This window comes from Oncorhynchus clarkii, chromosome 11 (genome assembly GCF_045791955.1).
Source record: "Oncorhynchus clarkii lewisi isolate Uvic-CL-2024 chromosome 11, UVic_Ocla_1.0, whole genome shotgun sequence".
NCBI lineage: Eukaryota > Metazoa > Chordata > Actinopteri > Salmoniformes > Salmonidae > Oncorhynchus > Oncorhynchus clarkii.
In genome coordinates this window covers 7,598,622-7,618,927 of record NC_092157.1, presented here as the reverse complement: position 1 = coordinate 7,618,927, position 20,306 = coordinate 7,598,622, and the positions used below count along the sequence as shown (strand labels likewise).

General features: G+C 42.0%; 1 protein-coding gene across 1 annotated transcript in view; it reads left to right on the top strand.

The window, feature by feature from the left end:
- Window positions 1-20,306, top strand: part of LOC139420144 (TGF-beta receptor type-1-like) — a 91,003-nt gene that overhangs the window by 39,772 nt on the left and 30,925 nt on the right. The window contains exons 2-3 of the mRNA XM_071169923.1: window positions 9,008-9,256; window positions 19,341-19,577. Of these exons, the coding sequence (XP_071026024.1) occupies window positions 9,008-9,256; window positions 19,341-19,577 (486 nt within the window). The remainder of the gene's footprint in view (window positions 1-9,007; window positions 9,257-19,340; window positions 19,578-20,306) is intronic.

Sequence of the window (20,306 nt, the reverse complement as noted above, 5' to 3'; positions counted from 1 at the left end):
ATTTATTATCTGTGTAGAGAAGTGCAAACAGAAGCACAGCCATTTTACATTCATGAAATTACAATATACGTGGGAAAGAGTTCAATGGAACGGAGACTGTGGGGGTTCAAAGAAGGACGCCGGAATGGCACACATTCAACAAATCTGATCTAACAAAGTGGATTACCGTCAAATCTGTCACGATTGGTGTACAGTCGTGGCCAAAAGTTGAATGACACAAAAATTAATTTTCACAAAGTCTACTGCCTCAGTTTGTATGATGGCAATATGCATATAATCCAGAATGTTATGATGAGTGATCAGATTAATTGCAGTTAATTGCAAAGTCCCTCTTTGCCATGCAAATGAACTGAATCACCAAAAAACATTTCCACTGCATTTCAGCCCTGCCACAAAAGGACCAGCTGACATCATGTCAGTGATTCTCTCGTTAACACAGGTGTGAGTATTGACGAGGACAAGGCTCTGTCATGCTGATTGAGTTTGAGTAACAGACTGGAAGCTTCAAAAGGAGGGTGGTGCTTGGAATCATTGTCCTTCCTCTATCAAACATGGTTACCTGCAAGGAAACACGTGCCGTCGTCATTGCTTTGCATGAAAAGGGCAAGATTTGCTGCTAGTAAGATTGCACCTAAAATCAACCATTTATCGGATCACCAAGAACTTCAAGGAGAACGGTTCAGTTGTTGTGAAGAAGGCTTCAGAGTGCCCAAGAAAGTCCAGCAAGCGCCAGGACCGTCTCCTAAAGTTGATTCAGCTGCGGGATCGGGGCACCAGCAGTACAGAGCTTGCTCAGGAATGGCAGCAGGCAGGTGTGAGTGCATCTGCACGCACAGTGAGGTGAAGACTTTTGGAGGATGGCCTGGTGTCAGGAAGGGCAGCAAAGAAGCCACTTCTCTCCAGGAAAAACATTAAGGGACAGACTGATATTCTGCAAAAGAGCAACTTCTCCCAACCATCCAGGAACAATGCCTTTTCCAGCATGATGGAGCACCTTGCAATAAGGCAAAAGTGATAACTAAGGGGCTCGGGGAACAAAACATCAATATTTTGGGTCCATGGCCAGGAAACTCCCCAGACCTTAATCCCATTGAGAACTTGTGGTCAATCCTCAAGAGGTGGGTGGACAAACAAAAACCCACAAATTCTGACACTCCAAGCATTGATTATGCAAGAATGGGCTGCAATCAGTCAGGATGTGGCCCAGAAGTTAATTGACAGCATGCCCAGGCGGATTGCAGAGGTCTTGAAAAATAAGGGTCAACACTGCAAATATTGACTCTTTGCATCAACTTCATGTAATTGTCAATAAAAGCCTTTGACCCTTATGAAATGCTTGTATTCCATAGTAACATCTGACAAAAAATCTAAAGACACTGAAGCAGCAAACTTTGGAAATTAATATTTGTCATTCTCAAAACTTTTGTCCACGACTGTATTGTAACAGGCCCACTAAGGTTACTAAAGTCTGATTTGGAGATATATTATATATTTGGTTGTTTTCGCTGCACAACATTTAGAAGTTGTCTCTTTTCAGGTTTAGTAGAAGTGACTGCTAAATGCTAACTCCCATTTGTATAAGCTGGTAGCATATAGCTAGCATAGAGAAATCAGTGGGGGGTGGTGAAGTTGTTTTTAACTAATGCAGTTGATTGGTGACGATGACATAAATTTTTTTTTGTATTTATTAGGGATCCCCATTAGCTGTTGCCAAGGCAGCAGCTACTCTTCCTGGGGTCCAAACACATTAAGGCACTTACATTCATTGTTTTATATGTTGTGTTTTGAATAAACTGCCTTAATTTTGCTGTACCCCAGGAAGAGTAGCTGCTGCCTTGGCAACAGCTAATGGGGTTCCATAGTAAAAACAAAATATAGAACAGTACATCATAACATTATTACACCCCTACATATCTACAATAGAAAATGTATAATACATATATAATTATACTCATTTTTTACCTCAACATGTGTGAAACAATAGCTTACATATAGGCTCATTTTCCTGTGAGGAGACTCGGGATCTTTCCCTGACACATTTCCATCGCATTTCAATTGTTTTGGTCGAGTTCCCTTGACCGCTGTACCGCATCTGCACTGAGAGTGAAAAACAGTAGGAACACCTGCTCTTTCCATGACACAGACTGACCATGTGAATTCAGGTCAAGGCCATGCTCCCTTATTGGTGTCACCTGTTAAATCCACTTCAATCAAGTTTAACTTTTTTTGTGTCGAAATGCCTTTCTTGCAATCAATGTAGATGATTGGGGTGGAGACTGGTTAAATAACTGTATATATCCCTCCCCCCTTTCACTAACAACCATACCATTTAGACTAGGAACTTGACTGGACTCTATGTAAATTGGAAACTGTATATCCTGAGGCTGCATTTGCTGTAGTTGGGGATTTTAACAAAGCATATTTGAGAACAAGGCTACATAAATTCTATCAGCATATTGATTGCACTATGTGCAGGGGTGATACTCTTGACCAGTGCTACTCTAACTTATGCGATGCATACAAACCTCCCCCTTTGGCAAATCCGACCACTACGCCATCTTGCTCCCACTGCCTTATAGGCAGAAACTCAAACAGGATGTAGCAGTGACGATTATAACCATGCAACGCTGGTCTGACCAATCGGAAACCACTCTTCAAGATTGTTTTGATCAGGCGGAATGCAATATGTTCCGGTCAGCCTCAGAGAACATCATCGACCTATACGCTGACTCGGTGAGTGAGTTTATAAAGAAGTGCATTGGAGATACTCACTGTGACTAAAACCTACCCTAACCAGAAACCCTGGATGGATGGTGGCATTCGCGCAAAACTGAAAGCGCAAACCACCGCATTTAACTATGTAAAGAGGTCTAGAAACTTGGGTGAATATAAACAGTGTAGTTATTCCCTCCGCAAGGCAGTCAAACAAGCGAAATGCTGGTACAGGCACAAGTTGGAGTCGCAATTTGACGGCTCAGACACGAGACATATGTGGCGGGTCTACAGGAAATCACGGACTACGTCACGCTTCCAGACAAACTAAACACCTTCTTTGCCTGCTTTGAGGATAATACAGTGCCACCGTCGCGGCTCGCTAACAAGGACTACACCCCCCCCCCCCCCCCCCCCCCCTTCTCAGTGGCTGACGTGAATAAAACATTTAAACGTGTTAACCCTCGCAAGGCTGCTGGCCCAGATGGCATCCCTGGCCGTGTCCTCAGAGCATGCGAAGTCCAGCTGGCTGGTGTGTTTGCAAACATATTTAATCGCTCCCTATTCCAGTCTGTTGTCCCCACATGTTTCTAGATGGCTACCATTGTTCCAGTACCCAAGAAGTGTCGTGGAAATTTCCTCTATTTACCAAATCATGAGAGCAAACCACACACAAGTCAGAGTTTAGTTATCACAAAGTCCATTTTTAATTATATGAGCTCTATCACAACCCTGTGACTCTCAGATCAATTCAGTGTCTATCAATGAATTCTCTGAGAGTCCCTTCCACATTTCAACTGAGATCCTTTATAGCAAAGACACACACAGCATCGGCATAATTCATTGTTCAGCTTTGTCTCCTAAAACATGTTATTTTCTCAAACTCAGAACCATAAACCAATCCTCCATATCAACAGGCATATATCAAATCCATCCTATCTTGACAAGATCACAGAGACACACTGCCTGGCACACAGACATTGTGGAGCCAAGAGATACACGCTTGACCTCTCCCCTCTCTCCGGCCCAAGCAACTTAGTCTTGACATAGAACAGATAGTGCAACCCCGCCACAGTATTATACAAAAATAACATTCTGATGAGAAGTAACTTACAAACATATGATGAATATAAAACATCTTACCTATGTTACCAACCAATTCTGATTATTCCCCAACATTAAGAAGGCAAAGGAAACTGAACTAAATGACTACCGCCCCGTAGCACTCACTTCTGTCATCTTTAAGTGCTTTGAGAGGCTAGCCATGGATCATGTCACCTCCACCTTACCGGCCACCCTAGACCCACTTCAGTTTGCACACCACCCCAACAGGTCCACAGATGACAAAATCTCCATCACACTGCCCTATCCGATCTGGACAAAAATAATATCCATGTAAGAATTCTGTTTAACTACAGCTCACCATTCAACACCATAGTACTCTCCAAGTTCATCATCAAGCTGGAGGCCCTGGGTCTCAACCCCGCCCTGTGCATTTGGGTCCTGGACTTTGTGACGGGCCGCCCCAAGGTGGTGAAGGTAGGAAACATCTCTACTTCGCTGACCCTCAACGCTGGGGCCCCACAAGGGTGCATGCTCACCCCTCTCAGGTACTCCCTGTTCACCCACAACTGCGTGGCCATGCATGCCTCCAACTCAATCATCAAGTTTGCAGACGACACAACAGTAGTGGGGCTGATTACCAACAAGGACGAGACTGCCTACAGGGAGAAGGTGAGGACACTCGGAGTGTGGTGTGAGGAAAACAACCTCTCACTCAACGTCAACAAAACAAAAGAGATGATTGTGGGCTTCAGGAAACAGCAGAGGGAGCATCGATGGGACAGTAGTGGAGAGGGTAGTAAGTTTTAAGTTCCTCGGCGTTCACATCACAGGCAAACTGAAATGGTCCACCATCACAGACAGTGTGGCGAAGAAGGCGCAACAACGCCTCTTCAACCTAAGGAGGCTGAAGAAATTTGGCTTGTCACCCAAACCCTGACAAACCTTTAGAGGCACAATCGAGAGCATTCTGTCAGGCTGTATCACAAACTACCTGCCCTCCATGACACCTAGAGCACCTAATGTCACAGGAAGGTCAAAAAGATCATCAAGGACAACAACCACCTGAGCCACTGCCTGTTCACACCGCTACCATCCAGAAGGTTAGGTCAGTACAGGTGCAGTAAAGCTGGGACCGAGAGATTGAAAAACAGCTTCTATCTCAAGGCCGTCAGACTGCTAAACAGCAATCATTTACTCAGAGAGGCTGCTGCCTACATTGAGACCCAATCACTGGCCACTTTAATACATTGATCACTAGTCACTGTAAACAATGCCACTTTAAATAATGCCACTTTAATAATGTTTACATATCTTACATTACTCATATCACATGTATATACTGTATGTATTTTATACCATCTATAGCACCTTCCCTGTGCCGCTCAGCCATATAAACGCATCCATATAAACCAAATGACGTCACAGATCTTTGGACTGCGCTTGTTGTCATTGCAGGCAATCTCAAAGCTGTGCGTTACAGAGAAGACATCCTCCCTCATGTGGTACCCTTCCTGCAGGCTTATCCTGACAATGAACCCCCCCCCCCCCCACCAGATACTGACTGTTACTTTTGATTTTGTCCCCTCCTTTGTTCAGGGACTCATTATTCCATTTCTGTTAGTCACATGTCTGTGGAACTTGTTCAGTTTATGTCTCAGTTGTTGAATCTTGTTATGTTCATACAAATATTTACTCATGTTAAGTTTGCTGGAAATAAATGCAGTTGACAGTGAGAGGATGTTTCTTTTTTTGCTGCTATTATCTTTCACCCCTTTTTAGATTTGTGTGTATTTGGTAGTTGTCTGGGAATTTTTAGATTACTTATTAGATATGACTGTTGGAACTAGAAGCACAGTCATTTCCCTACGCTCGCATTAACATCTGCTAACCATGTGCATGTGACCAATACAATTTTATTTGATTTTGAACCTTTTAGCAGAGGTGGAGAGATGTTTTTAATCTGCAAGAGCCCTGGCTGCAAAAAGGCTGAGCAAGGAAGCTTAGAGGCAGTGAGCCCCCGGGTGGTGAGGTGGATCACCTTAGAGACCAGCTAACATTGTTGAAGACTTGTTGTTTATTGTCGCAAACTGGGCTGAGTTTTTTTGTTTTGTTTTGCACTGTAGCTATTTATCTGTTGTTTTTAGCTGTAAACTCACTCAGAACACGTATTGTGTACACACACACACACACACACGCTGTTATGTGATATTGCACTCTGGTATTTTATCATACGCTTTGTTGAGTTTCTTTTTGTAGGGTAGAAATCATTCTTGAGTCATTTTTTTCTTGGTATTAATTAGAGGTCGGCCGATTTTATAATTTTTGATCTCCGATACCGATTATTGGAGGACCAAAAAATGCTGATTTGCCGATTTTTAACATGCCTATTTAAATACTAATAATGACAATTACAACAATACTGAATGAACAATTAACACTTTTATTTTAACTTAATATAATACATAAATAAATCAATTTGGTCTCAAATAAATAATGAAACATGTTCAATTTGGTTTAAGTTTGGCGAAAAACCCAGTGTTGGAGAAGAAAGTAAAAGTGCAATATGTGCCATGTAAAAAAAGCTAACGTTTAAGTTCCTTGCTCAGAACATGAGAACATATGAAAGCTGGTGGTTCCTTTTAACATGGGTCTTCAATATTCCCAGGTAGGACGTTTTAGGTTGTAGTTATTATAGGACTATTTCTACCATGTGTTTTTCATAGACCTTTGACTATTGGATGTTCTTATAGGCACTATAGTACTGCCAGCATAATCTCTGGAGTTGATAGGCTTGAAGTCATAAACAGAGCTGTGCTTCAAGCATTGCTAGGTGCTGCTGGCAAACGCAGGAAAGTGCTGTTTGAATGAATGCTTACGAGCCTGCTGCTGCCTACCACCACTCAGTCAGATTGCTATATGAAATCATAGACTTGATTATAATATAATAAACACACAGAAATACTAGTCTTAGGTCATTAATAATCTGCAAACTATCATTTTGAAAACAAAATGTTTATTCTTTCAGTGAAATATGGAACAGTTCCGTATTTTATCGAACGTGCGGCAACCCGAAGTCTAAATATTGCTGTTACATTGCACAACCTTCAATGTTATGTCATAATTATATACAATTCTGGCAAATGAATTAGTCTTTGTTAGGAAGAAATGGCCTTCACACAGTTTGCAATGAGCCAGGCTGCCCAAACTGCTGCATATACCCTGACTCTGCTTACACTGAACGCAAGAGAAGTGACACAATTTCCCTAGTTAATATTGACTGCTAACATGAAATTCTGTAAACTAAATATGCAGGTTTAAAAAAATATATTTGTGCATTGATTTTTAAGAAAGGCATTTATGTTTATGGTTAGGTACATTAGTGCAACGATTGTGGTTTTCTCAAATTTTCGCGAATGTGCTTTTGTTAAATCATCACCCGTTTGGCGACGTTGAAGTAGGCTGTGATTCGATGATAAATTAAAGCAAGCTAGTTAACCTAGTAATATCATCAACCATGTGACGGCACATGTTCCCCAAGGGGTACCACACCGGGGGGCGCTCAACTGAAACAGTGGCGCACAGAATGCAAAAATATTCTTAGAAATATTTAACCTCCACACATTAACAAGTCCAATAGCTCAAATGAAAGATAAACACATTGTTCATCTACCCAGCGTGTCAGATTTCTAAAATGTTTTACGGCGAAAACATAGCACATATTTATGTCAAACCACCACCAAAGACACAGCCGATATACAGCCATTTTGTCGAACAAAAGATGCAATCACAAACGCAGGATTAAAAGAAAAATAATTCACTAACCTTTTGAAAATCTTCATCAGATGACAGTAATAGGACATGTTACACAGTACATTTATGTTTTTTTCAATAATATGCCATTTATATCCATAAATCTCCGTTTACATTGACGCCATGTTCAGAAAATGCTCAAAAATGTCCGGAGAAATTATACATAGCACCGCCAGATAACAGAAATAAACATCATAAACTTTGACTAAATATACATGTTCTACATATAGTTAGAAAGATACACTGCTTCTTAATGCAACCGCTGTGCCACATTTATTTTTAACGTTACAGAATTAGTTCACTATGTAATAATCTGAGACGGCGCTCAGACGTAAGCAATATTTCTCCGCTATGTTGGAGTCAACAGAAATACAAAATTACAACATAAATATTCCCTTACTTTTGATGGTCTTCGATCAGAATGTAGTGGAAGGAGTCATACTTACCTAATATATAGTTTGGTTTCAGTTGGTGTGTCCTTACTGTAGCATATGCTACGAGTTCCAGCTGCATTGCATCCAAAATGACTTCTGGTCCCGAACAGTTGCGCATCAAAACTTCAAAATTACATATTATATGTCGACTAAACTGGTCAAACCAAGTGCAGAATCAAGCTTTAAGATGTTCTAAACGTACAAAACAATTCTCAATTCAACCGGTCAATGTTACTGCTTCTGAGGCGAGCTGGAACAAAGGAAGGGCTGTGTCCAATTCGCGTCGCCCCCTAATGCGCAGGTATTTTCTCGCGACACTCACTTTTTTCCCTCCCAAAGGGTCTAAACTCGCGGGATTTGAACAATTAAACACTGTACTGAATGAGGACATCTAGTGGAAGACATAGAAAGTGTCTCCAGATCCATAGATCAAAGTTGCCCCAACTTTCATGATTCCAAAACTATTTTGGGAGATTGCCTGCCCTGTGAGTTCTGCTATACTTACAGACATAATTCCAACGGTTTTAGAAGCTTTCGAGTGTTTTCTATCCAATAATAATTATTATATGCATATATTAGCAATTTTAGACAGATTTTTTTCCAGTTTACTATGGGCACGCAATTCCTCCAAATGGGGCAGTATTCTGCCTAGCCCTAACAGGCTAGTGATTACGTGAAGATTGATTGTTTTTTAAAAGATAAGTTTAATGCTAGCTAGCATTTTACCTTGGCTCCTTGCTGCACTCGCGTAGCAGGCGGTCAGCCTGCCCCCCAGTCTCCTTGTGGACTGCAATGTAATCGGCGTCCAAAAATAGCGATTACGGATTTGTTATAAACTTGAAATCGGCCCTAATTAATCGGTCATTACGATTAATCGGTTGACCTCTAGTATTCATCTCTCTCCTTTGTCCTGTCTCTTGTTCCCTCCCCTCCCTCCCCTGTCTCTCTACCTGAAACTCTATGTTCCATCACTCTTCTCCCTCCAGCCCTGCAGTGCTATTGCCAGCGCTGTCTCAACTCTACGTGCACCACGGACGGTCTGTGCTTCGTGACGGTCATGAAGTCTGGCAGCCGGCTCACCACCGAGCGCAGCATGTGCGTGCACGAGAGTGAACTGATCCCCCGCGACCGCCCCTTCATCTGCGCGCCCTCCACCAAGGACGACACAGGCATCTACCCAATGTGCTGCGCCTCCGACTGGTGCAACAAGAACCCCAACCTCAGCGTCTTCCCAGGTCCGTCCCCGTCTCTCACTGTCAGTCAGTCCCTTCCCTCATGGGTGCATCTCAAGAGAGCAGAGAGCTGACCCCTGATAAGTAACTTAGTGCAGTTAGCCAGTCCCAGTACCAACGTAGTGCAGTTAGCCAGTCCCTATACCAATGTAGTGCAGTTAGCCAGTCCCTATACCAATGTAGTGCAGTTAGCCAGTCCCTATACCAATGTAGTGCAGTTAGCCAGTCCCTATACCAATGTAGTGCAGTTAGCCAGTCCCTATACCAACGTAGTGCAGTTAGCCAGTCCCTATACCAACGTAGTGCAGTTTGCCAGTCCCTGTACCAGCGTAGTGCAGTTTGCCAGTCCCAGTACCAACGTAGTGCAGTTAGCCAGTCCCTATACCAATGTAGTGCAGTTAGCCAGTCCCTATACCAATGTAATGCAGTTAGCCAGTCCCTATACCAATGTAGTGCAGTTAGCCAGTCCCTATACCAACGTAGTGCAGTTAGCCAGTCCCTATACCAACGTAGTGCAGTTTGCCAGTCCCTGTACCAGCGTAGTGCAGTTTGCCAGTCCCTATTACAAATGCATTATATTTTGTATTGTGATCCAGCTAAGTTGTTGCAGTTATCAGGAGTGGACTGCTATCAGGAGTCTATGGCAATTCATCAAGGATAGAAACAACAGATTGGATTGATATTCATTGCAGTTTGAGTGAGGTGCTGTGTGGTTACCTAACTGCTCTATTACTGGACTAATTTGTATCTCTGCATCCTTACCCCTGATTGGTGTATCTATAAATATTGAGATCATTTTGTCACGAATGTTCATGTTCAAGGTTGATTCATTTGATTTCAGATACACTTTGTATTCAAGCCACGGGTCAATTGTTTTGTTCAGTTGGGAGGCAGATATATTAACCGTCCTATAAGACTGTTAATATGCCCCCCCCCAAGCATCACACACACACACACACACACACACACACATGTCCCTCATTATGTATGTTATTTCCTTGCCAATCTTGAGTAGCCTTACCTATCAATTATAATAATCATACCGCCCTTCTGTCTGGACTACCAGCACGACGACGACACCATCAAAAATCTTTACAACTGCCCTCTGCACAGAAATCATACTATTAGAAACATGACAGAAATAACCGTCTGGGAATTAGGGATATGCACGGTTATTTGTATAGCCAAACTGACATTGGTATTTGAATACTTGTGAGTATTTATTTTGGTTTTATTTTGACACTGAAAAGTATTTTTTCAAGGTATTTTATATTCAAGATATTTTAACTTTATTTAAGCAGGGAGTCACCATTGAGACCAGGGTCTCTCTCACAAGGGAGCCCTACGTAAACAATTGAATATTATATACCATATTAAAACCCAGGCCCTGCATGTCCCCAGGCACCCTCATTTGTTAACTTCTGTGATCGGAAAAGCCTTGGTTTAATTCATGTCAACATCAGAAGCCTCCTCCCTAAGTTTGTTTTACTCACTGCCTTAGCACACTCTGCCAACCCTGATGTCCTTGCCGTGTCTGAATCCTGGCTTAGGAAGGCCACCAAAAATTCGGAGATTTCCATACCCAACTTTAACATTTTCCGTCAAGATAGAACTGCCAAAGGGGGAGGAGTTGCAGTCTACTGCAGAGATAGCCTGCAAAGTAATGTCATACTTTCCAGGTCCTTACCCAAAAAGTTCGAACTACTAATTTTAAGAATTACTCTCTCCAGAAATAAGTCTCTCACTGTTGCCGCCTGCTACCGATCCCCCCTCCCAGCTCCCAACTGTGCCCTGGACACCATTTGTGAATTGATCGCCCCCCCAATCTAGTTTGAGTTTATTCTGTTAGGTGACCTAAACTGGGATATGCTTAACACCCCGGCAGTCCTACAATCTAAGCTAGATGCCCTCAATCTCACACAAATCATCAAGGAACCCACCAGGTACAACCCTAAATCTGTAAACAAGGGCACCCTCATAGACGTTATCTTGACCAACTGGCCCTCCAAATACACCTCCGCTGTTATCAACCACGATCTCAGCGATCACTGCCTCATTGCCTGTATCTGCTACGGGTCCGCAGTCAAACGACCACCCCTCATAACTGTCAAACGCTCCCTAAAACATTTCTGCGAGCAGGCCTTTCTAATCGACCTGGACCGGGTATCCTGGAAGGATATTGACCTCATCCCGTCAGTTGAGGATGCCTGGTCATTCTTTAAAAGTAACTTCCTCACCATCTTAGATAAGCATGCTCCGTTCAAAAAATGTAGATCTAAGAACAGATATAGCCCTTGGTTCACTCCAGACCTGACTGCCCTCGTGCAGTTAATACAGGTAATGAGTGGAGAACAGGAGGGCTTCTTAAAGAAAAACGAACAGGTCTGTGAGAGCCGGAATTCTTACTGGTTGGTAGGTAACCAAATACTTATGTCATGCAATAAAATGCAAATTAATTACTTAAATCATACAATGTGATTTTCTGGATTTTTGTTTTAGATTCCGTCTCTCACAGTTGAAGTGTACCTATGATAACAATTACAAACCTCTACATGCTTTGTAAGTAGGAAACACTGCCGATTTTGCAAGTTATCAAATACTTGTTCTCCCCACTGTATATGGGATGATAAATAACATTGTGTCTGCTTCAAGTCAGATAGCCGAGTTGCCTTGGCTACTGGTTCTCTCTCTGCCTCCGTCGACTCGCTCCAATCTCATAGCGGCCCGTCTGCAGCAGCCTCTCTCCCTCGCACAGCAGCTCTCAGGTTAAAAATGTACGTTTAAAAAAATAAAAAATACACGTCTTTACAGTGAACTCTTTGGTTAACTATTTAACTAACTACACTGAATAAAAAATATAAATGCAACATGTGAAGCGTTGGTTGTGTTTCATTCCATGTTTCATGAGCTGAAATAAAAGATCCCAGTATTTTTCCATACACACAGAAAAAAGCTAATTTCTCAACTTTTTGCCTCAAATGTGTGTACATCCCTGTTAGTGCGCATTTCTCATTTGGCAAGCTTATCCATCCACCTGACAGGTGTGAAATATCAAGAAGCTGATTAAACAGCATGATCATTACTTGGGCTGTCCCTGACAAAAAACAACAACATCTTTGTTGACCAACAGACTGTTCTTTCGACCAATCGATTGGTAGAATTGTTTAAACGTGTATTTTTCCATAAGTAGACACATCCTATGTATTTTAATCAAATCAACTATATTAAATGAGCTTGTCTGATGCTTTAAGCCAACTGTTTGATGAAATAACTAAGACACACAAATGACTAGAGGGAGTCCGCCCGCAATTGATTTTTATTCTGCTGGGCCTGACTTGGACTTGCTGCACTGTGTTACAAAAAATACAGTGATTAACTGTGACTAGCACCCGTTCCTTCTCTCTCTCTCCTCCCTGCTGCAGCGTCCACCACTGAACATTAACAACGTGTATTGTGCTGTCCGTGTTGCTGAAACATAATTACAGACATTTCTGACTGAAATTCTGTTACGTTAATCCATCATTTGTTTAGGATAAACATTTCCTATTCCCTCAACCCTTGCTCTCTTTACGTGACACATGTATGTAGGGCTGAGGTCATTTAGTCGTTTGGTCGATTTGGCTGTTGGTATACTTAGATTATTTTAGTTGAGCAGTGGCACATATTTTTTTTTTAAATGATGGCACACGAGACAGCTGTCTCATTCACGCCTCTGAATGGACTTTGTAGATGAGAAATTATGGTAATTAAGGATAAATATACTACTGGTGATACGGGTGTGCCCCCGCGACTAGAATGGACTAGCCCACGTCCCACCTCGCCCAACAGCCATTGAAATTGCAGGGTGCCAAATTCAAAACAACAGAAATCCCATAATTAAAATTCCTCAAACATACAAGTATTTTACACCATTTTAAAGATGAACTTCTTGTAAATCCAGCCACAGTGTCCGATTTCAAATAGGCTTTACGGCAAAAGCACACAAAACGATTATGTAAAAAGAAACCATAAAGCCATTTTCCAGCCAAGGAGAGCCCTCACAAAAGTCAGAAATGGCGATTAAATGAATCACTAACCTTTGATCTTCATCAGATGGCACTCACAGGACATGTTACACAATAAATGTGTATTTTGTTCGATAAAGTTAATGTTTATGTCGAAAAACCTCATTTTAAATTGGTGTGTTATGTTCAGAAGTGCATTGTCTCAAACAAACATCCAGTGAAAGTGCAAAGAGCCACATCAAATTGCAGAAATACTCATAATAAACATTGATAAAAGATACATGTTATGCATAGAAATATAGATAAACTTCTTCTTAATGCAACCGCTGCGTCAGATTTCAAAAAGGCTTTACGGCGAAAGCACACCTTGCGATTATGTTAGCTCAGCACCTAGCCACAGATAAACATACAGCCATTTTCCACATAAGGATGGATGTCACAAAAGTCAGAAATAGCATTATAAATATTCACTTACCTTTGATGATCTTCATCAGAATGCACTCCCAGGAATCCCAGTTCCACAATAAATGTTTGTTTTGTTCGATAAAATTCATCATTTATGTCCAAATACCTCCTTTTTGTTTGTGCGTTTAGTTCACAAATCCAAACTCACGAGGCGCTGGCAAGTCCAGGTGAAAGTTCAGACAAAGTCCAAAAAGTTATATGTAGAAACATGTCAAACGATGTATAGAATCAATCTTTAGGATATTTTTATCATACATTTTCAATAATGTTTCAACCGGACAATTCCTTTGTCTTTAGAAATGCAATGGAACGCAGCTAACTCTCACGGGTGCGCGCGAGACTGAGCTCATGGCACTCTTCCAGACACCTGGTTGAAACAGCTCTCATTCTCTCCCCCTTCACAGTAGAAGCCTCAAACAAAGTTCTAAAGACTGTTGACATCTAGTGGAAGCCTTAGGAAATGCAATATGACCCGACAGACACTGTATATTCGATAGGCAATGAGTTGAAAAACTACAAACCTCAGATTTCCCATTTCCTAGTTGGATTTTTTTCTCAGGTACTTGCCTGCCATATGAGTTCTGTTATACTCAGACATTATTCAAAGAGTTTTAGAAACTTCAGAGTGTTTTCTATCCAAATCTACTAATTATATGCATATTTAGCTTTTGGGCCTGAGTAGCAGGCAGTTTACTCTGGGCACCTTATTATCCAAGCTACTCAATACTGCCCCCCAGTCCCAACGAAGTGAATGAGTTCAATATATTATTATTTATTATTATTATTACAGTCTTCATTGTAGGAGTGGACACATTATTTGCAGAGCATACAACCCAGGCGACACTTGGTTTATTTCATTCCATTTACAAGCTGCCCATTTATTCATTGTCTTCTGTTTGGCGAGCTCCTGTCAATCTTGAGTATGGACAAATCAGCTGATATCTAAAAGTGCTGTACAGAAACCCAGCCTAAAACTCCAAACAGCAAGGATTGCAGGTGTAGAAGCACTAACTGAAGTTTATTTAGTGCTTTATCCGGGTAGCCGGAAAGTATAGCATTGCCGTAGTCTAACCTAGAAGTATCAAAAGCATGGATTAATTGTTCTGCATCATTTTGGGACAGAAAGTTTCTGATTTTTGCAGTGTTACGTAGATGGAAAAAAGCTTTCCTTGAAACAGTCTTGATATGTTCGTCAAAAGAGAGATCAGGGTCCAGAATTACGCTGAGGTCCTTCACATTTTTATTTGAGACGACTGTACAACCATCAAGATTAATTGTCATATTCAACAGAAGATCTCTTTGTTTCTTGGGACCTAGAACAAGCATCTCTTGTGTTGTCCGAGTTTAAAAGTAGAAAGTTTGCAGCCATCCACTTCCATTTGTCTGAAACACAGGCTTCTAGCGAGTGTAATTTTGGGGCTTCAATATGTTTCATTGAAATGTACAGGTGTGTCATCCGCATAGGAGTGAAAGTTATCATTATGTTTTCGAATTACATCCCCAAGAGGTAAAATATATAGTTAACACAATAGTGGTCCTAAAACAGAACCTTGAGGAACACCGAAATTTACAGTTGATTTGTCAGAGGACAAACCATTCACAGAGACAATCTGATATCTTTCCGACAGATAAGATCTAAACCAGGCCAGAACTTGTCCGTGTAGACCAGTTTGGGTTTCCAATCTCTCCAAAAGAATGTGGTGATCGATGGTATCAAAAGCAGCACTAAGGTCTAGGAGCACGAGGACAGATGCAGAGCCTCGGTCTGATGCCATTAAAAGGTCTAAAACCAGACTGAAGCATTTCGTATTCATTGTTTGTCTTAAGGAAGCAAGTGAGTTGCTGCGCAACAGCTTTTTCTAAAAAAAAATTGAGAGGAATGGAAGATTCGAGAGAGGCAGATTTTTTATTTATTTTTTCTGGGTCAAGCTTTGGCTTTTTCAAGAGAGGCTTTATTACTGCCACTGTTATTGAGTTTGGTACACAGCCGTTGGATAGAGAGCTGTTTATTATGTTCAACATAGGAGGGCCAAGCACAGTAAGTAGCTCTTTCAGTAGTTTAGTTGGAATAGGGTGCAGTAGGCAGCTTGAAGGTTTAGAGGCCATGATTATTTTCATCATTGTGTCAAGAGATATAGTACTAAAACACTTGAGTGTCCTTCTTGATCCTAGGTCCTGGCAGAGTTGTGCAGACTCAGGACAACTGAGCTTTGGAGGAGTACGCAGATTTAAAGAGTAGTCCGTAATTTGCTTTCTAATGATTATAATCTTTTCCTCAAAGAAGTTCATGAATTTATTACTGCTGAAGTGAAAGCCATCCTCTCTTGGGGAATGCTGCTTTTTAGTTAGCTTGCGACAGTATCAAAAATAAATGTTGGATTGTTCTTATTTTCCTCAATTAAGTTGGAAAAATAGGATGATGGAGCAGCAGTGAGGGCTCTGATACTGCACGGTACTGTCTTTCCAAGCTAGTCGGAAGACTTCCAGTTTGGTTTGGCGCCATTTCCGTTCCAATTTTCTGGATTTTCTGTATACCAGGGAGCTAGTTTCTTATGACAAATGTTTTTAGGGGTGCAACTGCATCTAGGGTATTGCGAAAGGTTAAATTGAGTTCCTCAGTTAGGTGGTTAACTGATTTTTGTCCTCTGACGTCCTTGGGTGGGCAGAGGGAGTCTGGAAGTGTAAGGCTTCGAAGAGTGATGTGTGTGTGTGTGGAGTCCGGTACAGAGAGCAGAGGATTCGGAAACACCATTTATTCCGGAACAATCACAGCAAACAAAAGAGGGTGACGCCGAACAGAGGCGTCAAACACTCACAAAATGTACAACACCGGTACATACGCTACAGCGGAAAATCAATGACAGGACACTCCTGAACCAAAAACAGCAAACAAGCCCGCACAAACACAGGCGGGCTAACTGAACTTAAATAACCCCAACCAAAACCCCAAACAAGGAACAGGTGAAACCAATTAGACCAAACAAAACGAAAAGGGGAAAAAGGGATCGGTAGCAGCTAGTAGAGCAGTGACGACGGCCGCCGAGTGCCACCCGAACGGGAAGGTGGAGCCATGGTTGTGACAGAATGGGCGTCTGAGATTTTTTAGCACGACTTTTAATTCTCCTTGGTTGGGGTCTGAGCAGATTATTTGTTGCGATTGCAAACAAAATAAAATGGTGGTCCAATAGTCCAGGATTATGAGGAAAAACATTTAAGATCCACAATTTTTTTCCCATGGGACAAAACTAGGTCCAAGCACCTGTTTTACGCATAGAAGTAGTCCAAAGCTACCTGAACTGCTTGTAAATGTAGGCCCATAAATGTTATGATTGTCTTAACTCTCCATCACTGTGGAGCTTCTCAAAGTAATTTTTTTTCACTTCAAAAAGTAAGTAAACTAAACTAAGTAAATTGTTCAATTGTTGCTTTATTTTATTTTGAAACTATATAAAATGCTCGATTGCATTTCAAATCACGAATGACTCATATGCTGTGATGACACGAACCAAATAAATGATTGATTGATTCAGTAGCCCATATAAGAATTGAAGTATAGGCCTAAGTTGTCGTTTCAAGACTAAACAGGATGTGCTCTAAGGCCTCCAGCTCAATGGTGGTTATACAAGGCTGCTATAACTAAGCCTTCTTATGATAATGACATTACTGATTTATTATAATGTTGATCATAATAACAATAAGAAAGAGTTCAAGGAAATTAGGAGGGCTATTATAAATACATATTTTTCTGACGATTTGGAATCGTGTAAACAACACTAAATCAATTCTGAATAACACCAGACAAGCTGGTCTAATGAGGAAAAGTATCAAGCCTTTTATTACAGCAAAGCAAAGATTAGACATTTTGTGAAATTGTTTATCCGACATGTTGTGGTTGCCTGAGGCCTCGTACTCACGGAATCATTAGACTATTTAACAAACACTCAAACAGGCCACAGAAGCAGGGATCTGTCTTCTTTCTGTAGATATTTATGGATGGTTTATTATAGCTAAGGTTTGCACAACAGTCAATTTTATTTTTAAATTATTTTTTATTTATATAAAAAAAAAAACGTTTAACTTTTTTTTCGCCAACTGTCAGAAAGCGTCTCGGGGAAGCTCATCTGCGTGCTCGTCATCCTCACCAGGGTCTTGACCTGACTGCAGTTCAGCGTCGTAACCGACTTCTTCAGTGGGCAAATACTCACCTTCGATGGCTCTTGGATAAGTTGGATAAGTGTGCTCTTTACGGATGAATCCCGGTTTCAATTGTACCGGGCAGATGGCAGACCTGTGAAATCCATCGATTAGGGCCTAATAAATGTATTTTAATTGACAAGAGTTTCCTTTACATATGAACTGGTGTTCATTAAAATCTTAGGAATTGTTGCATGTTGACATTATATTTTTTGTTCGGGGGTTGAATATCCGGATATTCAATAAAAATGAATGATAGTATTCGAATAGTGAAATTATTTCAAACCTTCATCCCTACTGAGAATGCACTATATACTCCGGAGATGGTTCCGGAATAAGAGTGGGTGAATTGGTTGAGATAGCATGGTTGATTTTGCACGCCCAATTTTTCAGTTCTTGATTTGTTAAAAAAGTTTTAAATATCCAATAAATGTCGTTCCACTTCATGATTGTGTCCCACTTGTTGTTGATTCTTCACAAACAAATACAGTTTTATATCTTTATGTTTGAAGCCTGAAATGTGGCAAAAGGTCGCAAAGTTCAAGGGGGCCGAATACTTTCGCAAGGCACTGTAGGTGGAGGAGGCCCAGGACCCTGTTTACAGGATCAACCTAGGTTCGTTCTATTACCCGTTTTTAGTGGAGATGTTTTGAATAAACATATTCCAGCTACACGAAGCATTTAGTTCTGGCATTGCTGTCTGTATAGGGACATGTAAATGTGGTCGACAACAGATGGCTTTTGCCCACACAGTGCAGTGTCCCTGTTTTCACTAAACTCCCCAAAATTCTCTGTCGTTGCACCAACGTAAGTCCACCTCTGACTTTTTATTCAATTTTTTTTTTTTAAAGTGTTTGCCAAAAGCCTTGTACTAGGGACCACGCTGTTCCTGGGTGGTTCTCAAACGGCTCCTTAAGGACCGCCAAACATTTCACAATGCATGTACTGTACCCTAACGACTTATGAATGCCTATTAACCGGTGACTTGGTGAAGACACTCATGACATAGACAAGTGTGTGAGCCATCCAATTCACTTTCGACGACAAGGACCGAAGAGCCAAGACCAGGTACTGGTCAGACATTTTTTGGGGAACACTGGTGTATTCTGGGTATTGTAGGTTACCTGTCCTTTTTGTACCCAAAACTTAATGGGTGTACAATTTGTTCTCACTCCATGCTATCTCAACCATGCTATCTCAACCAATTCACCCACTCCGGAACCATCTCCGGAGTCATCTGATAATTACATATTCAGATGGAACAATTTGAATCAATTATGTTGATAGTTGCCAAATAGATGGAACTCCTGTGAATAGTTCATGTCTATTGTGGCGTGTCTGGCCAGAGTGGAGTTTTTTGTCAGTTTTTGTGTCTTAACTCTTTTTAAAATCTTTTAATACTCTCCCTTCCCTTTCACCCACAGTGCCGACGGTGAAGCCGGTTCCTCTGGGGCCTGTGGTTCTGGCGGCAGTGATCGCGGGGCCCGTGTGCGTGCTGTGCTTCGTGCTGGTGCTGGTCTTCTACGTTTGCCACAGCCGGGTGGGTGTGCATCAACGCGTGCCCAACGAGGAGGATCCCTCCATGGATCACCCCTTCCTCACCGTGGGTTCCACTCTCAAAGACCTCATCTACGACATGACCACCTCTGGCTCCGGCTCTGGTGGGTTAAGGAGCCGTGGGGTTTTGGGCGGGGATGTGTGTGTAGAGTGTTCGACTGTGCCTCACGGTGTGTGTCGTGTTTGTAACACAGCCTCACGGTGTGTGTCGTGTTTGTAACACAGCCTCACGGTGTGTGTCGTGTTTGTAACACAGCCTCACGGTGTGTGTCGTGTTTGTAACACAGCCTCACGGTGTGTGTCGTGTTTGTAACACAGCCTCACGGTGTGTGTCGTGTTTGTAACGCAGCCTCAAGGTGTGTGTCGTGTTTGTAACACAGCCTCACGGTGTGTGTTATCTGCTAAGGTGTGGCTTCTTGTGTTGGGCCTCTTCTTTGTTTGCCCTTTGTGTGTGCAATTGTATCAGAGTACTATTGTTCAGTGTGTGTGTGTGCGCTTACCAGCATGCGTCTCTGTGTGAGTGTGTGAATAACTCTGCCAGTTTGTGTAGCTTCAGAACAGCTCTTAGGGAGGCACCCTGCTGTGATATGGTGGGGCAGACTGAGTCAGTGACTCTCCCTCCCTCCCTCTCTCCCTGCCTCTGTGAGGTGAGTGTGTAGTGAAAGCAGCAGTTATCTTATCGGTCCATCTCTGGCTCAGGTGGGCTCAGCCTTAACCATGGCGTAATGGGTGCAGAGCTGTGCGGGGCTCTAATGACGGGGTGGTGTTGGAGCGGTGCAGGGCTCTAATGACAGGGTGGTGTTGGAGTGGTACAGGGCTCTAATGACAGGGTG